We start from the raw sequence: 25,536 nt of genomic DNA, 5'->3' as shown, positions 1-25,536 counted from the left end.
AGGCTGCTGTTTTATGGCGTGCACAGGGTGCAGCTCCCAGCCAGGGCCCAGGGCAGCCATGGAGGGGGAGGTTTGCTCAAGGTGGACCAGAAACCACATCCAGGGGTGCTGAGATCCTGAGGGATGGGTGCAGCCAGGGTTAAACCATCCTGTGCACACTTCTGACGCCCCCAACATGAGAAGGACTGCTGGAGCAAGTCCAGAGGAGGCCAGGAAGTTGCTCAGGAGGCTGGAACAGGCTGGGAGAGTTGGAAATGTTCAGTCTGGAGAAGAGAAAGTCGTGTGGAGACCTCCCAGCACCTTCCAGGGTCTGAAGGGTGACAAGAGAGCAGGAGTTGGGACTGCAGGAACTGCAGGGACAGGAGAAGGGAGAATGGATTCAGACTGGCAGAGGGCAGGGTTAGGTGGGATCTTGGGAAGAAATTATTCCCTGTGAGGGTGGGAAGAGAAGAAGCTAGAGAAGCTATGGCTGCCCCTGGGTCCATGGAAGCGTCCAAGGTTGGAGCACCCTGGGACAGTGGAAGGCGTCCCTGCCATGGCAGGGGGTGGGACGAGTAGATTTTTAATGTCCCTTCCCACCCAAAGCATTCCCTGCTCCTGTGCTTCCCCCGGTGCTGGCAGGGTGACCCTGCTGTCCCTTGTCCCCGCCATGCTGCAGCTGACGGCCACAATCCCCTCCTGCAGGTGCAGGGCAACGGGCAGCAGAGCGTGGAGAAGGCCCTGAAGCTCTTCGCCCAGCTGATCAACAACAAGGTGTTCCTGCTGACCTTCATCCGCACGCTGGAGCTGCAGCGCAGCTTCTCCATGCGCGACCGCGGCAACGTGGCCTCGCTGATCATGACGGTGCTGCAGAGCAAGCTGGAGTACGCCACCGACGTCCTCAAGCAGCTGCTCTCCGACCTCATCGAGAAGAACCTGGAGAACAAGAACCACCCCAAGCTGCTGCTGCGCAGGTGAGGCCGGGCACGGGCAGGGGATGGGTGCTGCAGGCGGCGCGGCCACGCTGGTGGGGATTCCAGGAGGAATTCTTCATGGAAAAGGCTGGGAGGGGCTGCCCAGGGAGGTGGTGCAGTGGCTGGAGGGTCTGGTCTTGTTGACAAGGTGGGGATTGGACATGGATTTGATTTGATGATTGCAGAGGTGTTTTCCAACCTGAATAATTCCAGGATTCTGTGATCTGAGGGCTCTGCGGGGTGTTGGAAGGGAATTGCTGCTCTCCATCCATTTCCTCACCTGTCTCCAGGGTGGGGGCTTAGCCCTGCTCTGGGAGGTCACAGATGGCAGGACAGGGTCTCAAACCAGATCCTCTGGCTCTGCCTGGCTGGGGAGCAGCATTTGTGTGCCACAGCTGGGCCAGGAGCTCACAGGGATTGAGCAACTCGCCCACGGCAGAGCTGGGAAGAGCCAGCAAGAAAATAGGGAAAAAATGTGCATTAATGTGGGCCAAATCAGTGGGCACAAGGAAAAGGCTGCCCCTGTTCTCCACGTCCTTGGGGGTCCTGCAGAGCCTGACCTCGGCCAGTACTGCCCCTCGGCTATGCTGGGGCTGTGCTGGCATCACACTGGAGAGAGGGGAGGATTTCACAGCTCCAGGAAAATTTCAGGGGTCCCTGCAGCCACAATGAATATACTTGACAGGAAATTGCTTTAAATCTGGCTGTGTTTGCGGAGGCAATAACTCATCTTGGCAAAGGAAGCCGCCTTAATTTCCCCCGTGGTTTGACGAGTCACTGGGAAGGCGTCTTCTGCCTCAGCCATCAATAATGACTTTTCCTGGCACTCCAAAAAACACAGGGATGGTGATAGGAGCTGTGCCCCCTCCTCCCTGCACAGCCAGCAAGGAGTCAGGCCCGGGGGCTGTCTGTCCTTTGGGCTGTCTGTCCTTTGGGATGTCTGTCCTTTGGGATGTGTGTCCTTTGGGCTGTGTGTGCTTTGGGCTGTCTGTCCTTTGGGCTGTCTGTCCTTTGGGCTGTCTGTCCTTTGGGATGTGTGTGCTTTGGGCTGTCTGTCCTTTGGGCTGTCTGTCCTTTGGGCTTTGTGTCCTTTGGGATGTCTGTCCTTTGGGCTTTGTGTCCTTTGGGCTGTCTGTCCTTTGGGCTGTGTGTCCTTTGGGATGTCTGTCCTACACCAGGATTTGCCCATTGCACAGGGAATCACAGCATTGGGCATCTAGCACCAATCTGGGCAATCTGGGCCAGTGTTTCACCACCCTTACAAAAATTCCTGCTTTATGTCTAGTCTGAATCTATTCTTTTTTAGTTTGAAAGCTTTATTCCTTGTCCTGATACTCCAGGTCCTGTTAAACCCGAGGCTGGAGACCTGTCCCAACCCTGTGCCCGGCTGCTCCAGCCCAGCCTGGAGCTCCTTGCTCTGACTTAATAAGGAGTGATCAGCCATGAAGCGAAACACTATTTTTTAAAATGTTTTGAGCTCTCTGGTGGCAGCAGCTGATAACTGACACTCAGTTCTTTCCCCCTTTCTTCCTTGCTTTCCCCTCTCTCTTTCTTCCACGACTGCCCCTCGCGGGAGACAGCAAGAAAGTTGACGTTAAATCAAACAGCTGCTCTGGTTGCTGGCAACAGCAGTTTGGAGACCTACATAGAGCAGGGAGAATTAATAAAATACATATTTATTTTTTAGGTTCTCCCAGCTCGTTTTGTTTAGGTTTGTTTTCTTGCTGGAGCAGCCAAGGCTGGGCGTTTTTGTCAGGCTCCTCTGGATTGTGCTGTGCCCTCCTTCTGTGGCCAGCATGAGAAGGGTTTGCTCCAACTCTATGGATTCTCTTCTGCCCTGGCAGTCTCCAGGAGTTTATTTTTTATTTTTGGAACAGTTCTTTAACAGCATCCAGAGGCCGGTGATGGCACAGAGTGGTGCTGGTAGGGGCAGCTCAAAACCTGGCAGCAGATTTGGGGGCTCAGCAGATCTGGCATCAGCAGAGCCCTCTGTGTGTAGGGCTCTAGAAAGGCCAGGCCCTGGGCTGTGAGGCAGAGTTTCCCTTTTGCAAGGCAGGGATGCTCCATGCAGGCATTCCCAGCACCAGGGAGGTTGAGAGCTGCCCCTGTCCACCAGCACAGGGCAGTGAGGATGGACCCAGCATTGACTCCATTGCTGGCTGTCCCCAGGACTGAGGAATTGCAAATATCTCATGGTAATTCCATCCCATCCCATCCATCCCATCCCATCCCATCCCATCCCATCCCCCAGTCAGAATTCCCCAGTTTCTCTGTCCCTCCACATTTCAGTGCCTTTTGCAGAGCTGGTGTCAGGCCATGAGCAGCCCACAGGGACAGGGCACAGCAGCTTCACGGGGAGGGCTAATTGGGAGACTTGCTAATTCTTCATTTAATATTCTATTAACAAAGTAGTTTATTAAATTAATATTCCCCCTGAAGCCCTGAATGTATTATTTTCTGAGTTTTTCACCTCTTTTGTGGCTGGTGTCACTGCCTCTCCATTTTCTAGGGCTGTTTGGAAGGGTGCTGCTGCTTCTTCTCTTTAATTAGGTGCCTGAAATATTTCAAACAGGAGAACGATGTGTGTGTCAATTTGTAGGATGAATTTTTAGGCAGTTAATCAATTCAGCCTTAAATTCTTTGGGGATGTGCAGACATTTTCACGAATTCCTGACAGATGTTGCCATCCTAGGAGATGATGGATGATGCTACCCCAGGTCTGTTGGCCGACTGGTGTCAGTTTTTGTTTGTTGAAATCTCTGGCTCCTGTTTTTTCTTGATCTGCTTGGCTCTAGAATCAAGCCCTGTGCTTCTTTGGTGTGTGCTTGTAATTCCAAGCACTTGGAATGCTGTGGGGATTCAGAGAAAGAGGCAGTCCCTCATTTAAGGGGAAGAACGGGGGAAATGGGGCTGGAATGAGATGTGATCCTCTCCAGGTCAGGAGGAGGTGACCTGGTTCATGGCGAGGGCAGAGGGATCAGTCCCCAGGGGAAAGGGAATTGCATTCATCCCTCTTTGCTTGCTGGAACTCGGACCAGATCCTGGTGTCCATGAGGGGAAGGCTGAACCAGGCCAAGCCATGGTCACAGCTGGCCAGGGTCATGGTCACAGCAGCTCTCCCCTGCATGAGGCTGGGGCTCCAATTTGAGGCACCCCGTGACCACCAGAGCCATCCCATCCCATCCTATGGATCCCATCCCATCCCATGGATCCCATCCCATCCCAGGAAAAGGGGCTGTGGAGCTTCAAGGAAAAGCTCCGGGTCCTGCAGAGGCAGCGTTAAAAGCTGCCATTAGGAGCCATTGTATTTAAATTAGAGATAATCTCGGGCACAATGCGGGGAGAGGACATGGGGTGGGACTGGGGAGAAAGCTGCAATTTCCCTGCCATTGTCACTCGGCTGTCCCTGATTGCCAGGAGCTGCTGTAAATCCCAGTCATTTACTGAGCCAGCCTGTAATTTGCGCCACGTGCGGGGAGCTGAGTGTCACCAGCTCGCTGTCACCAGCCCCAGCAGGCTGGGACGGGCTGGCAGCGCTGCAGGGACAGGGACAGGGACAGGGACAGGGACAGGGACAGGGGCTCGTGTGTGATGTGTGCCCTCCTGCCTCCCCCAGGACAGAGTCGGTGGCCGAGAAGATGCTGACCAACTGGTTTGCCTTCCTGCTCCACAGGTTCCTCAAGGTAAGGAGGGGTGGAGCAGGGACCCTGCTCTGCTGTGTCACCCTCCAGCCACCCCCGGGGTGTGTCTGGGGTGAAATTCTTCCATCAGGCTCCAAGAGATGGAGTAGCAGGGATGGAGAGGCGGAGATCTGCTCTGGGGCTGCTGCTCCATGCTCACAGCCTTCCCAAGCCTCGGGTATCCCGGAGTAATTCCCACTAAAGGAGGTTCTGTTCCACCTCTTGGGTACTTGAGGGAAATTCTCACATCTTCCTGCCTCGGCTTCCACAGTTTTTAACTTCATTTGTAGCTTTGCGAGCCCCACTGAATTTGCTCTAGGGGAGTGAAGGGTGAGATCGAGATCTCAAATTCCATTTTTTTACAGCCATATAGGTTCAGGAGGGATTTATCCTGCCAAACACAACACAGCCATGGAGCAGTGGAGCTCAGGGCTTTGGCTGAGCTCTGCAGGAGCTGCTGGGGCTGAGCCTGTGCTGGGGGCAATCCAAGCGGGGCTGGCACAGGAGGAGAGGCACCTTGACCCTCTGTGTCCTCCTCTGGTGCAGGAATGTGCTGGAGAGCCCCTGTTCATGCTCTACTGTGCCATCAAGCAGCAGATGGAGAAGGGCCCCATCGATGCCATCACGGGGGAGGCGCGCTACTCGCTGAGCGAGGACAAGCTCATCCGGCAGCAGATCGAGTACAAGACCCTGGTGAGTGACAAACCCTGCTGGCCCCGGGCTGGGCTGGCCCTGCTGGGTCCCTGGAGCAGCGATCATGGCCCTGCCTGAGCTGTGAGCTCTGCTGGGCAGTAAGGACACGTGTCCCAGCCAGGTGTGGCCCCAGTTCGAGGGGAATGTGTTGTCACCCTGTGCTCTGGGCACTGCCCTCCTGCAGCGAGTGAAACTGGGCATGCAGGGCTCCTCTCCCAGCAATAACTGTGTAAATATCACTGGTGCAATAGCAGTGGTGCATTTAGGGCTGCAGTGGCGTTTTCCATGGGAAGAGGCTGTTGTGACACGTGGTTGCAGCTCTCCTTCAGAGCACGGTGTGGTTCTCCTCTTGCAGATCCTGAACTGTGTGAACCCAGACAACGAGAACAGCCCGGAGATCCCCGTGAAGGTGCTGAACTGCGACACCATCACCCAAGTCAAGGAGAAGATCCTGGACGCCGTGTACAAAAACGTCCCCTACTCCCAGAGACCGAGAGCTGTGGACATGGATTTGGGTAGGAGGGTGATCAGAGGGGCTGGGGGTGATTCCTGGTGGGCTTGGCAGAGCTTGGCCCCCTCTGACCGTGGCTTTCCCTGTGCCAGAGTGGCGGCAGGGCCGGATCGCCCGCGTGGTGCTGCAGGATGAAGACATCACCACCAAGATCGAGGGGGACTGGAAGCGCCTCAACACCCTGGTGCACTACCAGGTGAGGGAGCAGCCCCACTGGCAGCCCCCAGCAGGCTGCCAGCAGGGAAAAGAACACCAGGAACCGAATTCCCAGTGCCTGCTCTGCCCAGGCAGGCAGGGAGGTCACGTTTGTGTGATAAAGCAGAAGGGTTCCATGTGCTGCGGCATTAGGGGGGAAAGCAACCTTGACACGGAGCTCAAAGGGAGCAGCAGAGTTGAAAATTGGCTAAATGAAACCTGCCAGCCTTGGGGGAGAGGCAGAGGGAGCGGTGCAGGGGCTGAGCTGGGGATGAGGGGCCTGGGGAGGGCAGCACGGGGCGCTCAGGACTTTGTCTGGGGTCTGGCACAGCCTGGAGTGCAGCAGGGGAGGAATAAAATCACAGGGAAGTGGAGCCAGGCAGGGAAATGCTCAGACAGGGTGGGTGAGAAGGTCTAACAAATTCCTGCTGTCTTTATCTTCTGGATAGGGCAGAGTCTGTTGGAAAGGGCTGCTCACAGCGTGAAAGATGGGAAAAGAGGGAGCTGGGGAAGGTTTGGATAGAGGCAATCAAAGCAAAACATGGGAAGAGAGGCAAGGAGGGAGCTGGGGAAGGTTTGGATAGAGGCAATCAAAGCAAAACATGGGAAGAGAGGCAAGGAGGGGGCTGAGGAAGGTTTGGCTGCAGGGAATCAAAGGCTTTCCCTCCCAGCCTGTCTGCAGCACAGGATAAGTGCATTAATTGGGACTGTAACCTACTCCTGTCCATCACCACCTCCCCAGAAGTGTTTAGTATTTAATCTGGCATCTCTCCCTGTTTATCCAGCATCTCCAGTCCATCAGCCTGACTCACGCTGGGGGACTTGAATGGGAGCCAGTATTGACAGGAGCCCTGCAATCAGGCAGGAGAGTGCCATCAATATGCACAGTGCATGTTAAAAAGCACCTCCAGGGTCAACTTTTCCAAGCAGCCCCCAGGATTTAAACACAGATTACCAAAAAATGTCAGAGGAGTTGCGCAGATTAATTCCATTGTTCCCAAAAATCTGTTTTACCTGACAGTTGCAAGGGATTAACCAACAAGCAGGGAAGCAGCAAGACTTTATTATGCCTTGATCTTTAAAAGTCATCGTGAGGAAGTCACAAGTGAAAGCTGTGCTTGTCTGATGTGTGCTGGATGCTGGGGGAGGGAGCACTTTTGTTCCAGAGCCTGTGGGAAAACCTGAGCCAAAAGCTTCCCCTTAAAATAAACAAAATCCTCGCAGCACTCGAGGTGCTGCAGCTCTTGCTGCCATTTGAATGTCAGGTTTGCTCTGGAAGAAAGGAGAAGTTGGCAGCCAAGCATCCAGCCAGGTAGTGACAGGAGCCCGAGCCCTGCTCAGCCCAACAGAGCTGTCTCAGTCATTAAAGAGAAGCCAAATTCTTTTCACTGCAGCAGAAACCCTGTCAAGGCGAGGCTGTTGCCAAAAGCTAACATATATATAGATATCGATATATATATATATATATATATATATATATATATATATTTTTTTTTTTTATTCTTACCAGTTTGGGGTTTTTTTTCTGTTGGAGTAGAAGTTTTATTAGGTATCAAAAATACAGACATTCCAGGACTACCCAGTAAAACAGACACCTGGGTGAAGGCCCAGCTTTAGGAGGGTATAAAATCCCTGGGGTTCCACGTGCTCTCACCGTTTAACAGCAGCGTGACACATGAACCAGGTGTGGTTCAAACCATTAAAATAAACGTGGATTTCCAGAGGATCAGTAAAGATGATTTCTAGGAAAGAAATGAAAGCAGCTTTGCAAAGCCCTGCCCATTTTATATTCAGAGCTGTTTTGTCTTTACCCTGCTCTGAAGGCAGGGACATCCCTGGGTCTGCAGGTGGTGCTGGGGGCTGCTCAGCCCAGGTTCCATCCCACATCCCAGGGGTGTCCCCTGGACAGGTGCTGCACCTGGGAGGCTGCAGGACCCTCCTGGTGCTCAATTCCCTGCTCCTGATTGCCAGGATCATTTCCCACAGCCCCATTCCTGCAGCTCCAGGGCTCCAAGGCACCCTCCTCCTCCTCACTGTGCCCCGAGGGTGGTTATTTAACCCCCAGCTCCACATCTGGATGCTGCATTTTGTTGCTTTTGTTTTCTGCATTAGAATCACAAAAATGTAATAACTGATCAAATGCATTTTTCATGGGAAGCCTTCACATTCAAAACCCAAATTGGAATTAAAGAGAAATGTTCACCTTTCTAATAGTTTTGAACCACTTCATGAAATTATAGAGAGAGCTGTGCACCTCCTGCTTATTTCTTCATTTATAAAAATAGATGTGTAGCTTAAATAAGTGTAATTCTTTGTTAAATTCTCCGGAGCTGTTAGACATGGCAGGGAATTGTATTACATTTGTGTCATATCCTTTTGGTTCCGTGGCTATTAAACTCCATGGGAGAGTCTTACCCCGTGTGGTTTCACTCAGGAAAAATGAAACACTGAATTTAATATCGAGTGATTTACAGTGGCTCACGCAGGGTTAACTCAGAGGCAGCAGAGCATGAATACCTGTCAGGCCCTGCCAGTCTGGAGAGGCCAGGAGACCAGGAAACTGCTTTCAATGAAAAAATAGGAGGAGAAAGGGAAGGTTTGGGTGGAAAATGAGGCTTAGGAGGCCAGGGTGGCGTGGACGCAGAGCTGGAATCGTCGTCGCGCCCTCGCTGCCCCACGCAGACACAGCTCCAGGGCCTGGCCTCCCTTCTCCCCCTCCCAGGTTTTATTTTCCCTGTCTTTAAGGTGTTTCGTGCCCCGTGTTTCCAGCTTGTGGAATAATCAGGGTATTTATAAAGTTGTGAAGCAGCCAGGCAGCCCGGGGCGCTGCCGGGGGCGCTGCGGGAGCGGACGCGTGCTGCACCTGAGGCTGCTCTGCAGCTGCTGGGGCTGAGCTGACAGCAGCCGTTCCACCCCAAATTTACTGAGCGAGAGGGCTCTTTTGTGTGTCCGTGTGTGGAGTTTTCAGTGCCTCTCTCCCAGTTAAGCACAGCCCTGGTGGAAATGGATCCGGCACGGGAGCACCCTGGGCTCGGGTTTCTCCCTGGTGAGATGGAGCAGAAGTGGCAGCTAATAACAGCCTGAGAAAACAATATCAGCACTGATCACTCCTTCCACTGACTTAATAAATTGGATGAAGTGAGGCAGGAGCAGCAAAGGAAATTATGGAGGTGTTTGGAGTGTTTTGCTTAGAAAAATCTCACTTTTGTGCCGTGAAACACAAGTAACTATTATTTCCACTATCACCAGCAATAATAACAACTCAGATTTCCATGAAACCTTTCATCTGGACGGAGCCCAAAGCCTTGGAGGCAGCACAGGTCATTGTGTGCAGCTCACCTTGGTGCTGCAGAAAGGGTACAGACCCCTGGGGTGCAAAAACCTCAATTTATGGGGTCAGTGCTGAGTCCATCACCAGACTCCTGGCAGATAATGCAGGGTTTAGCCCCAAAAAGCAATTCCTGCAGCAGGAAGAGGCATTTCTTTTGTGCTGAGCCTCTAAAAAGTAGCTGCTGGGCCCTGGCAAGATGTGGTGACTCTCTGCTCCCTCACTGTGCTGCACCACAGGTCACAAGTTCAAAATTAAAAGCTACTCAGGCCCCTTCCCTGGAAACCTGCAGCTCCTTAATTAAGGGGAATAAGTTAGAAAACTTCCAGTGACTACCAGATTTATAGGGAGGATAAAATTAAACATGGCTACTAAAATCTGCTGTAACAAAACCTTGTTAGTGCTAATGTTCATTTATAGTTTGACTTCCCAGTGTTTAATTCCTTCTCTGGAGCAGTAAAGGGATAACAATTAAATACCCTGAAAGATGGCTTTATGACTTGCTCCGCTGTAAATCAAACTTTTAAAGTTCGTAAAAATTGCTAAAATAAAAAATGGTTTAATAGGAATGTTTTATGGCCCATAACGTTATTACAGCCCTTTTATTCCCTCTGCATTGTTACTTTAATTGGATCACAACAATTCTTGAGATTCTCATTTTTATTGGGTAAGGCATAATCTTAAATCAGAACGACCAGAAGCATCTTCACCACATCTTTTGATTTATCCCTCATTTCCTTCAGGCTGCTGCTGTGGCCTGACCCAGCACAGGGCTCAGGGGTTGTGTCCTGGGCTGCCCTTCCCAGGATTTGCTGGATCAGCAGCCAGGGATCACAGGGTGGGCAGGGAATGCCCCTGAGCTCGTGGTGCTTTGCCTCCCCCAGGTGTCAGACCGCTCCGTGGTGGCTCTGGTTCCCAAGCAAACCTCCTCCTACAACATCCCTGCCTCTGCCAGCATCTCCCGGACATCCATCAGCAGATACGGTAAGAAATGGGGTGGGATGGACAGACACTGGGGTGTAGGTGGGGAAAAAGCAGCAGCTCCCCACAAAGAACCACCCAAAACAAATGGAAATCCAAACAGAAAAACATCCTTGGCTGCTGGTTCGGATTGCAAAGGCTTTTCCAGCTGTGAGAGCAGCAAAAGGACCAGGAAAGGTGAGAGGAGGGAAAAGGAAATTCCCAATGCCTTTGGGAATGTGGGGCTTGGGAAAGGTCCGAGGGCTCAGAGGGGATGGGTGATGCAGGAGAGGATCTCTGAGCCCCGTGGCCCTGAGCAGGGCAGCTCCACAGATAAACCTGATTTATCTGATCCTCCCCCTCTCCTCCCCAAGTGCACGATGCTGAGCTCTGAGCTAATGGGTCACAAATGGGGAAGGGCAATCTTAGCACAGAGTGCAGGGATGTGCACACCTGGGAATTCCTGATTTGCATAATAGAAGGGCTCAGCACATTCCAGAGGGTCCCTGAAGATGCTGCAGCCTGAGAAAATGAGCCTGCAAGGTGCCAGGTGCACGCTTGGAACACTAAATCCACAATAATTGTAATAATAGACTTCCATAAAAGGCAGCAGTGGCAAAATCTCTCGAGTGCTGATCTTTCATTATCGTTCATTTCACAGAGTGTTTTACCAGCAAAAAGTCTCTTGACAAACCCATCTCCTCCTCTTGTTTATAGCTCCCAAAATAATGTTGGTTTTTAGCTCGAGCAAGTGTTCTGAGGAGCCAAAACCAGGGGAGTCTTGAGGTAAAAACCAGGAGAAAAGGCATTTCCCCCTGCCAGGTGTAGGCCCACACATCCCATAGTGCAGGTGATGGAAAAAGCAAGGCTGGGTCTCACAGCCTGAGCCCTCAGTGCTCATTGATCTCTGTCAGCTGGAAAAGCTTTTGCAAAGCGCCAATATGAGCGATCATTGCTCATGTTGAGATTAATATTTCTAATTGTGCCGGCAGAATTTAAATTAGATACTTATTTACTTCCCCTGTCATATATCAGTACAGAGATATGTTTAAAAATAGAATTACTGCATGCTTCCTGAGCTGTCCCCCTGTCTGTCTCCTTAATTATATCAGTTGGAGCACTCATTTATCTAAGCCTTAATCAGGGATGAAAATCCAGCTACTTTGGTAATGACTTGAGTATTTCCCTCAGTTGATTTACAATCGATCCCTGCACTCCTGACGAGGAGGGTGAGCAGTGAATTGAAGACTAAACTTGAGAAAATGCACGAGATTCCCAGAGAACAAAGAAATGTAGCAGGAGGAAAAATCCAGCAGGGCACATTTGGGCTCCTCAGCCTCATGTCTCATCCTGGAGATGCTGAGGATCTGGGGAGAGACATTCTTTGGGAAGTGAAATATATAAATAAATGTGCCACATGCCCCCCATGGTTTCTGAGCAATTCAGGGAAAGCTGTCTGGTGCCTCTGAGCTCCCTTTTCCCTGCAGGGACAGCACGAGGCTGGACCTGCTCAGCCCAGGGATGGCACAGGGTGCAGGACTGGCCTCAGGCTCTGCTGTTCAGGCTCAGCTTGAGCCGTCACTGCTCTCCTGAAAGCCTCAAGGACAAGCTCAGCAGCTTCTCCTGCCCTTTGTGCTGGGCAGCTCCCCATTATTTACAAAATCCTGAAGTCAGGGCTCTGCTTCTGCAGGAGTCGGTGCTGAGGTTGTGTGTGAGCTGCGACTCAGGGAGGATTTTTGTGTGGATTTGTATCAGGAGTTCACATCAGGAAAGGACGTGAATGGGGCAGGAAAGGCCAAATATGGGAGGGGAAAAAAAGCTCAATTCTGAGGTTTTTTGTTGAAGGGAAACCAACACAGATTTTTGACAAACCCCAAATTTTAACGGCGCAGAGTGAGAACGCGTGCGAAACAAAACCATGGCGGTTTTCCATTTCATTTCCCCACCAAAAAAAAAAACGCCAAAAAACCCCAATGCAAATTATTTGGGTGTTATCAGCCCTGGTGAGGGCACTGAGGGAGGTGCAGAAGGAGTGACCAGCCTCTCTCCCTGGCTCAGACTCCACGTTCCGCTACACGGGCAGCCCCGACAGCCTCCGCTCGCGCGCGCCCATGATCACCCCCGACCTGGAGAGCGGCGTCAAGGTCTGGCACCTGGTCAAGAACCACGACCACGGCGACCAGAAGGAAGGGGACAGGGGCAGCAAGATGGTCTCTGAGATCTACCTGACCAGGCTCCTGGCTACAAAGGTAACTGAGCTGGATTCAGCTGGGCAGCGCGCGGTGAGGCGCGGCGAGGGGTGCTGGTGGTCTCAGCTCCCAGCCTGGCTGGGTTTTCCTGGGATTGGGAGAGTCCTGGAGCAGCTACAGCACAGCCCAGATTTCCTCACACTCAAGGCAATTGCTGCAATTCTCTTTTTTTTTTTTTTTTTTTTTTGCACAATGTTAAAACTGTTCATCAATTCACAAATTGGTGAATGAAGCAGTGCCTGGAAATATTTACCCATTTCCTCGACCAGACATGATTCTCCTGCTTTTCCCCACGTGCTCATCAGTGTGGATAACACAGCTGTGCTCTGGAAAGCAAAAAAAATTTATTTCAGGTTAGAAATAAAGAATAAATGAATGAGTAGCTGCGGGCTGGGGCTTTTTGAAAGACCCTGACCTTGGTTATTCCCAAGGATCTGTGGTGGCACTTTTTGGGGCTGGTGTCCCTTCCTGCCACCACTGCTTGGCCAGAGGAGTGCCTGTCCCTCCCCTCACCCCTGGATTGCTGCTTCTGTCACCAAAAATGCAGGAAAAAACAAAAACTCTCCGACAACATCTTTTCAATATTAGAGAATTAAGTTTACTTTATTCTGGCCAGGATGTGCAATAGAAATTATCTCATCCACACATGTCTGGGTTGTGCATGAAAATCCTTCCATCACACATGGGGTTTTACCCCATTTTTCACATATTTATACATAAAACCTCCAAGGAAATTCACATTCACTGCTTCTAAATTACACAATTCTTAGTACTTGATCTCCTATTGGTTATTGATCCTTTCAATGCTAACTTGGTCCTCATGCTTTGGTTCTCTTAGCAATCATTTCCCAGACCAGGTATCTGATCACACTGGGTGTTTGTCAATGTTCATTTATCCCCTTTGTATCTTCTGGCCCTGGGAATCTCCTTTTTGTTGACTGAAGCCCATAAGGCCTCACCCAGAAATTCTGAAACCCTTGGTGAAGCAGAACCTTTCCAAGAGAAACTTCAATTCCCCCCACCCCGAGCAGAGGCGAACAAAGCCCCGAACAAAATTACACTAAAAAAAAACAACCTAGAAGCTGTCTGAATTGCCATCCTGCCATCAGGGCACGCTGCAGAAGTTCGTGGACGACCTGTTTGAGACGCTGTTCAGCACGGTGCACCGCGGCAGCGCCCTGCCCCTCGCCATCAAGTACATGTTTGACTTCCTGGACGAGCAGGCGGACAAGCACGGCATCCACGACACCGACGTGCGCCACACCTGGAAGAGCAACTGGTAACGGGGCAGGGAGGCACACCCGCCTGATTCTGGGCAAAAAAAAAGATGTGGGGGGTGGTTTTGGGAAGGATTTGGGACAGCCAAGCACCAAAGGGGGACGCAAAGGTGGGGTTTGAGCCTCGGTGGGCTGGCAGTGTTCACAGGGTGCTAAAATGCTGAAATATCCTGATTTGGAGGGAAGGGAGATAGCCTGGCTGTCTCTGCCCAGGGTCGGAGATGGACACTGCCCTCAGGCTGTAGATCTGCACATCTGGACTTGGGGAAGAGGGGGAAGCAAGGCTCCAGTGCCTGCCCCGTGCTGCCTGCACAGCCCTGCTGTGCCACAAATGCCAGCCCTGGCTGGGAGGGGGAGCTCAGCCAGTGGCTGCACCTTTCCCATCCCTTTGGGAAGCACGTGGAGCATTTGGGCATCAGCAGGAGGTGGCACAGGGAGAAGGAGCCAGTTCTGCTTGCCTAAGGCATGGGCTGCAGCCAGGTCCAGCCTCTCCAAACAGTGGGAGCTCTCACATCTCTGCCTCTGCTGCTATTTTAGGATTAAAACCTCTGTGGGTTGGAAATTTACCTCTGCAAGAAAGGAATAAAAAAGCACAACAAATGGTTGTTCCCTGAAGACCTTGTATTTTCCCCTGAGTCCCTCATGGTTTAAAAGGCCTCTAATCATCATGGCTGCAAAAACTGCTTCCCTGCTAAGGCAGTGGGAAGCTCAAAACAATTCATTTAAAGCCTTAGAAGGAGTTAGTGGGATAAAAACTATAGAATCACAAGACATTATGAGAAAAAAAGAAAGCAACGACCACCAGAGTTTGGTCTGCCAGAGCAAATAGCCCCCACCAGGCCTGGACCTTCCTTCTCCCCATCCCAGCTGAGCTGCAGCATTTCCAGAAAGGGAATTTTTGTGAGGATGTGAGAGAAGGCTGCCCCTGGAGCAGGTTGAAGCAAATGGAAGTTTGGAGGAGGGAGCTGGGGTGGCTGGGGCTGGGGCTGAGCTGCTCTCCTGCAGCACTGCAAGAGTTAAGGCTGCAGCCTTCAGCGAGCTGGAGAGACAGAGAGAGCTGCGACTTGAAAGGTAATAGAAAGCAGCAGCTGCTTTTTTGATCCTGCTATACAGCCAAAGAAAAAAAGGAATAATAATTCCCCTTTGATTGCAAAGGCCCCGGGATTTGGGGACAAAGCCTGTGGTTCCTGCTGCCAGCTCGTGGGTGCCGGAGCGCGGCCGGGCAGCGCTGATTAGTGCCAGGGCTGCCCTGCTCACCCCACACTGCACCCTGCTCTGGTGAGCTCCTCCTGGTGGGCTCCTCCTGCTGATGCTCCCCCAGTACCCCCAAACTGCCCAGCTCTGCCCTGCCCCTCATCTCCTCCACTGCTCCGTGCGGGATCTGAGCCCGGAGCAGCTGCTGGGCATGGCAGGATCCACCAGCAGCCATCTGGGCAGCACTGGGCTAACTGGTGCTTGATGGCCTTGGCCCAGCTCCTGTTTAAATTCTTCTCTTATTGTTCCCACCATTTTTGTTCTGCCTGGGAGCACCATCCACAGCACGAGCCCTTTCCTCGCCTTTGTCTTCTCATTTCATTTCAATTCCCTCTTTGCCTCCCAGCCTTCCCCTCCGCTTCTGGGTGAACGTGATCAAAAACCCGCAGTTCGTGTTCGACATCCACAAGGGCAGCATCACGGACGCCTGCCTGTCCGTGGTGGCTCAGACCTTCATGGATTCCTGCTCCACCTCGGAGCACCGCCTGGGCAAGGACTCCCCCTCCAACAAGCTGCTGTACGCCAAGGACATCCCCAGCTACAAGAGCTGGGTGGAGAGGTGAGGGCAGCACGTGGCAGTGTGGGTGCAGGGTGCTCCCAAACCCCATGGGTCTCAGGACAGAGCATCCTGAGTGGAAGGGAAGAACAAAGACCACCAGTGATGCTGCAGGGTGGTTCTCAGCCCCGCCAAGCACCGCTGCTCCTGTTTTCAGCTCATTACAGCCCAGAATCCCGTTTTGCTGGATGTAAACACAAAACAAAAAGATGTTCGTATCCCTGCAGAGCTTAGCTTAAACCGCAGGGGGAACAGGGACATTTGGGGCATTCCTGTTTCTCATTCTTGCCCTGACCCCTCGTTCCTGCAGGTATTACGCGGACATCGCCAAGCTCCCGGCCATCAGTGACCAGGACATGAACGCCTACCTCGCCGAGCAGTCGCGCCTGCACGCCGTGGAGTTCAACATGCTGAGCGCGCTCAACGAGATCTACTCCTACGTCAGCAAGTACAGCGAGGAGGTGGGTGTGGGCAGCAGCGTCCCCTGGAGTGATGGTATCCCCTGGGAAACGGCGCTCCCTGGGCCATGGTGGTGTCCCCTGGGCAATGGTGTCCTCAGAAGTGATGGTGTCCTCTAGGCAACAGTGTCCCCTGGGCAATGGTGTCCTCTAGAGTGATGGTGTCCTCTGGACTTTAATGGTGTCCCCATGGCAATGGTGTCCCCTGGAGCACTGGTGTCCTCTAGGCAACAGTGTCCCCTGGGCAATGGTGTCCTCTAGAGTGATGGTGTCCTCTGGGCCATTCTGGTGTCCCCTGGAGTGATGGTGTCCCCTGGAGTGATGGCGTGCTCTGGGCTGTAATGGTGTCTCCTGGGCAATGGTGTCCTCTAGGCAACAGTGTCCCCTGTGCCATGGTGTCCCCAGGGTGTTAGGGCCCCATGGCAGTGTGTGGGAGAGCAGATGCAGTGCTGGGTTGTGTCGGGACCCCTCTGCTGCCTCCCAGAGCTCCTTGCCCTCCCTTCCCTGGACGCAGCCCGGCCGTAGCTGGCGCCGCTCCTGCCCCGCTGTTCTCTTCACGCACAGAGGGATTTGGGATTGGCCACACTTGTAGTATCCTCCCCAGGAGCACTGAGAGCTAAAATATTGTGGGAGCACCTGGATACCTCAGCTCAGGCATGCACCCAGTGCAGTGGAAAATATTCATGACCCATCAAAGCTCCCCAGAAACCTGGGTGTCCTTTGGGAGCAGCACGGTCCAAATCCCTGTTGTAGTGGCACAGGCTCCTGTTTGCAAAGGCTTCCTGGCAGCCTGAGCTCCTTTAATGAATGCATCACTTGAAACCAAGTTCTAGCCATCTGTTCCACCCCTTCATTTCGCTGCAAGAAGAACCGATTTTGTAATTATGTCCGTGAAACGGAAGGGTTTTGTCATTGAACTGCATGTAGCCATTTGTGATACAACGCCACGGCTATTTTCCCATTAGGGTTGAAAAATCTCATCACTTTCCTGCTAAACGAGACAAGAAACGTGGAGTCCAAGGCACCAGAGTGGTTTTTGTTGGGTGGGTATGGAAGGGTCCAACAAACCAACGACAGCCAAGTTGCTTTGCTATTTATTGGGATTTCACAGCTCCCCGCTTGGGTTGCTCACATCTCACTGCCCACCTCTCCCACCCCCTCTCTCAGGCTGATTTCTCTCTCTGATTCATTTTTTTCCCCCTTTTCCTGTTCTCTCCCCCAGCTCATCGGAGCTCTGGAGCAGGATGAGCAGGCTCGGAGGCAGCGCTTGGCTTACAAAGTAGAGCAACTCATCGGGGCCATGTCCTTCGAGAGCTGAAGAAAGGTCACGGGCAGCAAAGGGCAGAGGATCGCACGGACTCTCGGGAATTTGGAGGAGAACAAGCAAGGAAGGCACTGGACACACCCCCCAAGGCTCTGCTGGAGAGAGCAGAGCCTGGCTCAAGGACTGGCTGTGTTCAAAACTCATACAGGATCCAGTTTGAAAGGGCAGGAAGGGAAGAAGGTGAAACATCTCAATCCAAGTCCAAGCAAGGTGGATCATTTTTTCAAGTGTACGCGGAAAGAAGGAACCTGGAAAGTCTGGATGTCTTCACGACTGCTGCTTTGCATGAAAATTGTTTAATGTATATTGGAAAACAAAACTTTATTTAAAGGGGTTTTTTTGTAAAAAAAAAAAAAAAAAAAAAAAAAAAAAAGGAAGAAAAAGGAAATAAATAGAGCAAAAACCACAGAGGCCATACAGATAATCCTGGCAAGAAGGATCAGCTGTGAATCCTGTCCCTCAGAGCCTTCCAAGGACATGGCTCAGGCATTCTGCAAATGGACTCTCACGCCAATTGGAACATCTGGAAAACCAAAATGTCTTTGTTTTGGATTCTTACAACAAATACGAGCACAAGTTTGCACCACACCTTTTTACACAAGCGAAATTGCAGTTTTGCCCGAAAACAGTCCAGTGGCTGAGTAACTTAGAGGCACTAGAAGGAACTTCACCTGAATTGCAAAACCATCACATCATCCGACCTGTCTGAAACCCAGCTTTATCCATGTATTTATATAGTGTCAATATATGTATTTTTTTTTAAATCCCATTTAGTGTCGAATGAGGGAAGACCTGAATTTCATTGCTTTTCCCTTTTCCACCTCCATCCCACCTCACTGGCTGATCCAGCAGTATGGATATGGTGATCCAGCAGTGTCCAGCATGGCTGTGATTATCCAGCAGTGTCCAGCATGGCCACGGTGATCCAGTAGTGACCAGAATGACCACAGTGATCCAGCAGTGTCCAGCATGGCCACGGTGATCCAGTACTGCTGGTTCCTGCAGGTGCCACGTGAGCCAAGGCAGAGCTGGGCTGACACCTCCAGGGTTGGTTTTGGGGGTCTCCAGCAGCCACATCTGATTTCTTGCAGCAAAGCCCCCCAAACCCCGATGTTTACGGTGACAATACTTGAAGAGCCTGGATGTTGGGAGAGCAGATTTTGTTGCGTTTCTGCTGGACCTGCAGTCCTTGGGCACAGGCTCCCTTTGGGTGTCTCCGCCAGCGTTTGCCGCCTCGCCCAGGACCAGAACTTGCATTTCCACTGGGAAAGGGAGAGAAATCTTTGCCCCAGGCAAGAGCAAACCTTAACCAGCACCCTGGGCCAGCCAGCTCTGCTGTCGTGTCTCTGTGTCGGCGTCTCGTTGTTCTCCTCAGTTCCTTGCTGGCCCCCACGGCACACGTTCCTGTGGCCAGTGACAGGCAAATGTTTGTGAGTGTTATTTCTTTCAAAGACACCAAAGCTTATGTGTGTCCCTTTGTAGAGTGCCAGGAGGGGAAGGAATGCTGTAAATATTTCTCTCTGTAGTAAATATTGATACGTATGCAGGCTGCAGTGGGGAGGGCAGGGAGAGGAGGCCTAATGGAAATACAAGAGCTGGCTGCAGGAGCTTGGCAGTGGCAGCAAAATAATTCCTGGTGTCTGCCCAGGCAGTGTCACACCAGACTGGGACCTTCGTTTGCAGCCCGTGTGTGTTGAAGGAAAATCCATTTCCATCTCCATCCCCCTCCTCCACCATTCCTGCCTGGAGGAGCCCAGCAGGGCTCCCTGAGAGCTGCTGGCTTTCCGTGTCCTGCAGTCCAGCACCAGGGGAGGGGAGAAGCACGTAGAGAAATACTCAGGAAACTTGGTTTAATTACCATTCAGTAAAAGCCATGCCAAGTCCACTTTCTTTTGGTAATCCACTTCTGTGAGTCTCTCTGAAAAACAGAAAATACTGATGATAATAATCAACCTTGTGCAATAAGTTCTTGACATTTACAGCAGCCTGAGCACTGGATTTACTGAGACAGGGGGAGAGTGGCAGAAACAGAGACTGAAAGGCAGAGCAGTGTTTGCACTGCCTGTTATCCAAGAGTTCCCTTCCCAGGGATCCTGCTCCTTCACGGTGAATCTCATTTCTGAGGCAAAAAATGTGCAAAAGTCCTGCTAAAAGTCAGGCACTGCGGAGCCCAGCGCCAGGAACGTCGCTGGAGCAGTCCCCAGCCTGGCCTGCCCTGTGCTGCAGGTACCCCAGGGCATGGCAGAGGGTCAGGCTTTGAAATCCTGCAGGTTTTTTGCTGGTTCTGTTCCTGCTGTTCCCCCTGATCCATCACACAGCTTAGGAGAGGGATTGCCAGGTCTGTTCTAGCTGTGGTTGTTGGTTTGGGTTCGCCAAGTTCTCATGGTACTCTGAAACCCAAAGAGAGCACTCCAAAAAGTTCCTGAACAACTTCCAAACACTTCCAAATACCAGTCTGGGGAGTTATCTCTGCAGGACTCTCAAAACACGAGTACAGCCCAAAGCAAAGGCCTGGCTGTGCCTCACCCGGGCCTGGTGACAATGTCCCTGCCCCGCAGCCCTCGTGGTGCTCCTCTCTGCATCCCTTTGAGAGGCTCTTGTGCAGCTTTTCGTCCTGTTTTCCTCCTCCTGCTCCCTCCCCTCTGGCCAGGAGCACCCCCTGAGCCAAGGCTTTGTCATGCCCCCTCCCCTGTATTTTCTCAGCAGACGTGGAGCTCCCCACACACCCCCTGGATTCTCTGGGAGAACGTGAATGAGACACGGGCACAACTGAGTTCATCTTCTGTGCTGTGGGACGATCTGAGCAGAGAGGAAAAAAAAAAGGGAAAGCAGCATGAGCACTTTGCAAACCAGTAAACTCTTACACTTCTGACTGAATCCTGAAGGAAACAGCAAAAACACCTCATCCGTCACCTGGAAAAGCTTCGGGAGAACAGCAGAGGGAACAGCACAGTCCTGGCTGGAGGGGTGGCCTACAAATACATTGCCAAGTATCTCCTCATGGTGGTTGACATTAATTATGGATCTTTACAGGCAATTATATGGATTGAAGCAACGTATCCCCCCGGGGCAGAGCGCTGGGAATCTCTTGCCCTGCTTGCATGCAATGTTTCCATTCCTCCTTCGGGAGGAGGAAGCTTCAGATCTCAAAATGGCATTTTCTTCTCACTCGCAGCAAACTGGACTGAGGGTTGGTCAGGAGGGGGCACTTGCCTTAGATGAAACGATTTCACATCCCTCTCATTGCCCCCTTCCTCCTGCAAGGCCACGTGGAGTTTGGAGTCTGCAGTTCGCTCCGTTTCAGGTATTCCGACATCAAAGTGGGAGACGTCACTTGCCGGGATCTCTCTGCCTGGTGTCACCGCTTGAATAATTCCGTTTAATCTTCTGCTCATGAGCTATCAAAGCACCCACTCCGAGGGGGAGCGAGGTGCTAATCAAACGCTTCTCCACCTTGAAAGCCTTTATTAAAACCCCACACAGGAGAGGGGAGCTGGCAGGCAAGGCTGGCCCCGCCGAGGAGCCGCAGCCACCAAAGCTCAGAGGGCGTGGACAGCGAGTGGTCCACGCTTTGCCACAAAGGATGGATTTAAAGGGAGGCAGGAGGGATCAGCACGGCCAAAGCGCTGGAAACCCTGAGGAATCCAGCATGGATATCCCTGGAAACCCTGTGAAATCCAGCATGGATATCCCTGGAAACCCTGTGGAATCCAGCACGGATATCCCTGGAAACCCTGGATATCCTCTCTGCAGCAGGGAGGACCCACCGTGGGGACCAGCACTGAGAAACAAAACTGCTGCCACGGCCTGGCTGCACCCCAGCAGCATTCCAGGTGTGGAATTTCAGGTTTTTGCCGAAGGATGGCCGTGGGGACAGCGGTGCCTCCCCAGGGCTGGGGCTGTGACACGCTGGGGACGGTGAGCGCAGTGCCAACACTTCATCACAGCAGTGCCTTCCACACTCTGTCTTAAAATCCTGGTGGCCCATCCCCACGTCAGTGTTCCCTCCTACCTTCCACTGGACTCCACAAAAAATGTCCCAACGTAGGAAGCAGTTTGGGTGGGCTCGTGGAGGGCAAAGGCGAGAGGGTTTAAGGCTCTGGGGTTGCATTCTGCACGCTGCTGGCTCCCAGCTCCTTGGTGGGTCTTGGTGTTCAAGTCTGTGTGGGAAAAGGGTCAGAGCCTCCCCTCCTGCAGTGGGCACAGCCTCCAAACAAGGTCTCGTTCCCAGAAGTGCCCAGGAGCCAGCAGGGATGAGGAAGGCCAGGTTGGCACAGGGCAGAGCAGCTCCCAGCACGGCCCCTGTGCTGCTCCAGAGCCTCGAGCCCCTTCCCTGGCAGCAGCCCAGCCACGTTCTGCTGTCACTGGCTGTTCTCCATCCAGTTTCCTGTGCTGTCAGAGCTCACCTGTCACAGGGACTCAGCTCCCCAAACTAAATGAAACTAAAAGAGACTGACTTGAATAAGCTGGGCCATCAGGGAGAGCTCACGTGTGACTGCGCCCTGGAGAGAAGAAAAAATGTTCCGAGGAGGGTAAATAACTGACATCAAAGATGCATTAAAATGCCACAGAGCTTCAGCCATCCTGTTCCAGATCCACATTTGCACCGGGAGTTGCAAGGCTATAGTGCAGGGAGCTGTGACATTGCACAGTTGTGTGAGGAAGAGCTCGGAGCACAGTCCTGTCCTTGGTGCAAACACCCAGCCTGGACCCAAAACCAGACACCAGCGGGTCAGAGGCTGAGGGCAAAGCACCGGGGCCAGCTCTGAGGCCACCTGCATGGGCAGGATGGTTTGGTTTTACTGAGGAGACATTCAGTGGGGGAACAACCAGAGTGAGAGATGTGTGCACTGCGAGGGCACCGCTGGGGATCCGCTGAGCTGAGCAGCCCCGGAGGGGCAGTTTCAGTGCAGCTTGGTCAGGTTGGTTTTGCAGGGGAAGAGGATGGGAGGTTTGGACCAGTTTTGCCTGTCTGGAAGGCTTTGTTAAAGCCCCTTCACCCTGAAAACCCCCAGATTTGGGTGCTGGTCCTGTTCTGGGCAGGGAATGGAGCAGCGGCTGGAGCCCCAGCTGCAGGTGGTGCCTGGTGCCTTCCTGGCTCCTGGAGGAAACTGGGGGTCTGTGGTGTGAGCCCTGCACCCCAGGGTGGTCAGAGAAGGGGAGGTGGAAGGGTGGGGCAGTGTGGGCTGGTAGAGCCCCCCTGCTCCGTGCTGGAAAAGCCACTCTGTCCCTCCAGGGTGTCTGTGCCCGCCCGGCTGAGGTGGCACCAGCGGTGTCGTGGCCGTGCTGTGAGCACAGCAGTGTCTCTGTGCTTGTTCTTTCAGATCCCCCTTCATCCCCGTGTTTCCCATCCCTCTCCTTCCTTTGTGACCGTGGAATATAATCCTGACAGAATTTCCCTTTCTGCAGCGTTGAGGAACACGCCCCCAAGGCCTGCAGGGTCCTTCCAGTTGCACGGACAATATCCCAAATATCCCAAACTCCCCGGGCCTCCCAAGGCTGCCAAATCAAACACCAGATCTCCTGTATGGCCTTTCCTTGGGGATTTTTAATACCTCTCTTTCCGATCAGCTTGGAAGTTTATGCAACAGCTTCTCCAGCCGGCGTTCCCACCCCGAGGGCTGGGCACACAAAGCTGCAGAGCAGCCGTGGGGAGGGCAAAAAGCTGATTTTGCCACGTTATTTCCTGGCTTCAGAAGATGCAGTAGAAATGTCCTTGTTTTACTGATGAGTTTTGGTGTTGATGGCACCTTGGGGGCCGCTAGGAGAGGCAGCGAGGGGAAGGGAATGTACAGGTACTAAAACTTCTGGAGTCCCCCCAAAAACAGAATGTAGAGGTATCAGCCATGGAACAGATTCTGATTTCTTCTTCCCCTTCTCCTCACAGACCAAGCCCCAGCAGTTTTAGGGGATTTGTGTGTTGGCAGGAACAAGGAGTTGATTTGTGTCTGTGCCCATTCCACCACATCGTTCTCTGGCTCCTCCCCTCCCCGTTATACTTGACACACTGGAGTTCTGTATTATATTTTTTTTTAAGATGATTGTCTGTTTTTTGTTGTTTTTACAAGTGTTGTGGAAAAAAAAATGTAAGAAAGTTTAAGTATTTAAAAATGTTCCAAGGAAATAAAAGGGGGTTTTGTTATTATTCTAATATATTATTGTGTACCTATTGTAAATATGAAACACTCCTATTTTGCAAGCCAAGGACTCACTTTGTACTGTTGTTATATATAAATAAAGTTTACTGGTTAAAAAAGCCCTCCTGAGTGGCTCCTTATTTTCCCCACACAATAAATGTTGTGTGGCATTTATTGTGTGGGGAATATTTATTTACTGAATCCCAGCAACACAAAATGGGTGAGTGGAAATCCCAGAGTGGTTTGGGTTGGAAGGGACCTTAAAGCCCATCCAGTGCCACCCCCTGCCATGGGCAGGGACACCTCCAACCCTGTCCAGCCTGGCCTGGGGCACTCCCAGGGATGGAACATCTGGAATAACCCCTGACTGGTGGAACTGGGAGCAGCTGGGGTGGGGTCCCCAACACCTGCAGGCAGGAGCACCTTAGGGACTGCATGAAATTCCATTTATTTCCAGCTGGAGCAGGAGCAGCAAACCCTGTTTGCAAACAGAAGACCTGGGTGAGTTCTTTGTGTTTTCCCCTCGCTGAAACGCTCAGTCCTTGAGGTGAAACACTTCTGCTTCCATCTCATAAATTCAGGCCAGCGTCTCAGCAAACGCTGAGAGGCATCTGCTGAGCAGCAGAATCAGCCAGTGACTTCTCCAGCAGCTGTCTGTCAACTTTAATGACCAATATGGTCGCAATTACAGCAATGAACTTTCTCTAACAGCCCAAAATTACTCTGGATGATGATAAGTGACAGAAAAATGGAGACCCTTAAGGAAGCATTAAAGAAGAAACATGTGGATGCAGAACAAGAGGTCTCACTGCTTTTTCTGGAGGATCTCAAGGGGTGGGGGTTTTTTTCTTTCCAAATTAGGTACTAAAAAGGATAAATCTAAGCCAGAAGGGGAAGGCCTGGCACACTGTGGGTCACAGCAGGGAGTTCAGTGCTGCCCTGGGATGAGGTTTTTATGGACATTTGACTCAATCTCTGGTTTTAGTGCAGGGCTAATGGGGAGAGGGGAAGCTGCTCCCGTTTGAAGGGAATGCAAATCCATCCTGTCAGAGCAGCACTCTGCTCCTCAGGCAGGTCATTCCAGCTTATTTCCCTCAAACTGAGACCAAAGCTTGACACTGACCTCGGGGGGCAGTTTGGCCACATGTGCCCCTTGGAACCAGCAGGTTTAACCTCCCCAGACAGATCCCATGGGCTGGAAGCCCTGGAACCATTCCAGTGCTGTGGCCACCCAGCGTGGAGAGGAGTTTTCACATGATTTGTGAATTAGGGAATAAAAGAGCAGACTCCTGTTTTTCACCTGTGCCTTGGGTAAGTCTAAATGTAATGAATTAAATAGGAACTGAGTTTCCCAGAGCTTTCCTGAGGGCTGGGGGAGCTGGAATTGTGTTTTACCTTCAGAGATGCTGATCCTGTCCTGGCTTATCCATGGCCACTGCACTGCAGGACAGACCCTGGGGGCAGGGCAGCAGCTGCCAGGAAAATCTCCACTGCCTGTGACCCTTTGGGAGGTTATTGACTCCTTCAGCTCAGCAAAGGAGAAAGAAACTCCAACACGAATCGACAGCATCGACCGTGGGGTCATTTGTATTCATCTGCACCTTGTTAATAGATGTAATAAGGATACTCAATTAAAAATTACATTTTATCTGGCGTGCACTTCACAGGCCTTTATTGGCACTGACAAGGTCAAGTGATGCTTAATAAAGGTTATATAAAATGCAGATGGCTTGGATCCCTCTGTCACACCCACATCCAGGGCAGGGAGTGACACAGTGTGGAAAGAGCCAGGACAGCAGGTGTGGGATCTTCCACGTGGGAAGTTTGGGGGTCCCAGCACTGAAAGAGCAGTGGAATATCCTGGAGTTTCCCTGCCAGCCCTGCACCCCCGTGGGCAGCTCTCCTTTCCCCTCCTGAGCGTGCAGGGTGCCCCCGTTTTTCCATCACTGTCACCCTGCAGA

General features: G+C 52.1%; 1 protein-coding gene across 1 annotated transcript in view; it reads left to right on the top strand.

Moving 5' to 3' along the window:
• PLXNA2 (plexin A2) overlaps positions 1-17,811 on the top strand; it is a 127,032-nt gene extending 109,221 nt beyond the window's left edge. Inside the window, exons 22-32 of the mRNA XM_039695807.1 lie at positions 685-953; positions 4,570-4,636; positions 5,180-5,326; positions 5,682-5,841; positions 5,930-6,033; positions 10,245-10,344; positions 12,379-12,569; positions 13,679-13,848; positions 15,447-15,659; positions 15,967-16,117; positions 17,337-17,811. Of these exons, the coding sequence (XP_039551741.1) occupies positions 685-953; positions 4,570-4,636; positions 5,180-5,326; positions 5,682-5,841; positions 5,930-6,033; positions 10,245-10,344; positions 12,379-12,569; positions 13,679-13,848; positions 15,447-15,659; positions 15,967-16,117; positions 17,337-17,432 (1,668 nt within the window). The 3' untranslated portion in view covers positions 17,433-17,811. The remainder of the gene's footprint in view (positions 1-684; positions 954-4,569; positions 4,637-5,179; positions 5,327-5,681; positions 5,842-5,929; positions 6,034-10,244; positions 10,345-12,378; positions 12,570-13,678; positions 13,849-15,446; positions 15,660-15,966; positions 16,118-17,336) is intronic.
• The last annotated feature ends 7,725 nt before the right edge of the window (positions 17,812-25,536 follow it).

Source organism: Passer montanus, unplaced genomic scaffold (assembly GCF_014805655.1).
Source record: "Passer montanus isolate IOZ18808 unplaced genomic scaffold, ASM1480565v1 scaffold93, whole genome shotgun sequence".
Classification (NCBI taxonomy): Eukaryota; Metazoa; Chordata; class Aves; order Passeriformes; family Passeridae; genus Passer; species Passer montanus.
This window is presented reverse-complemented; position numbering and strand designations above follow the sequence as displayed.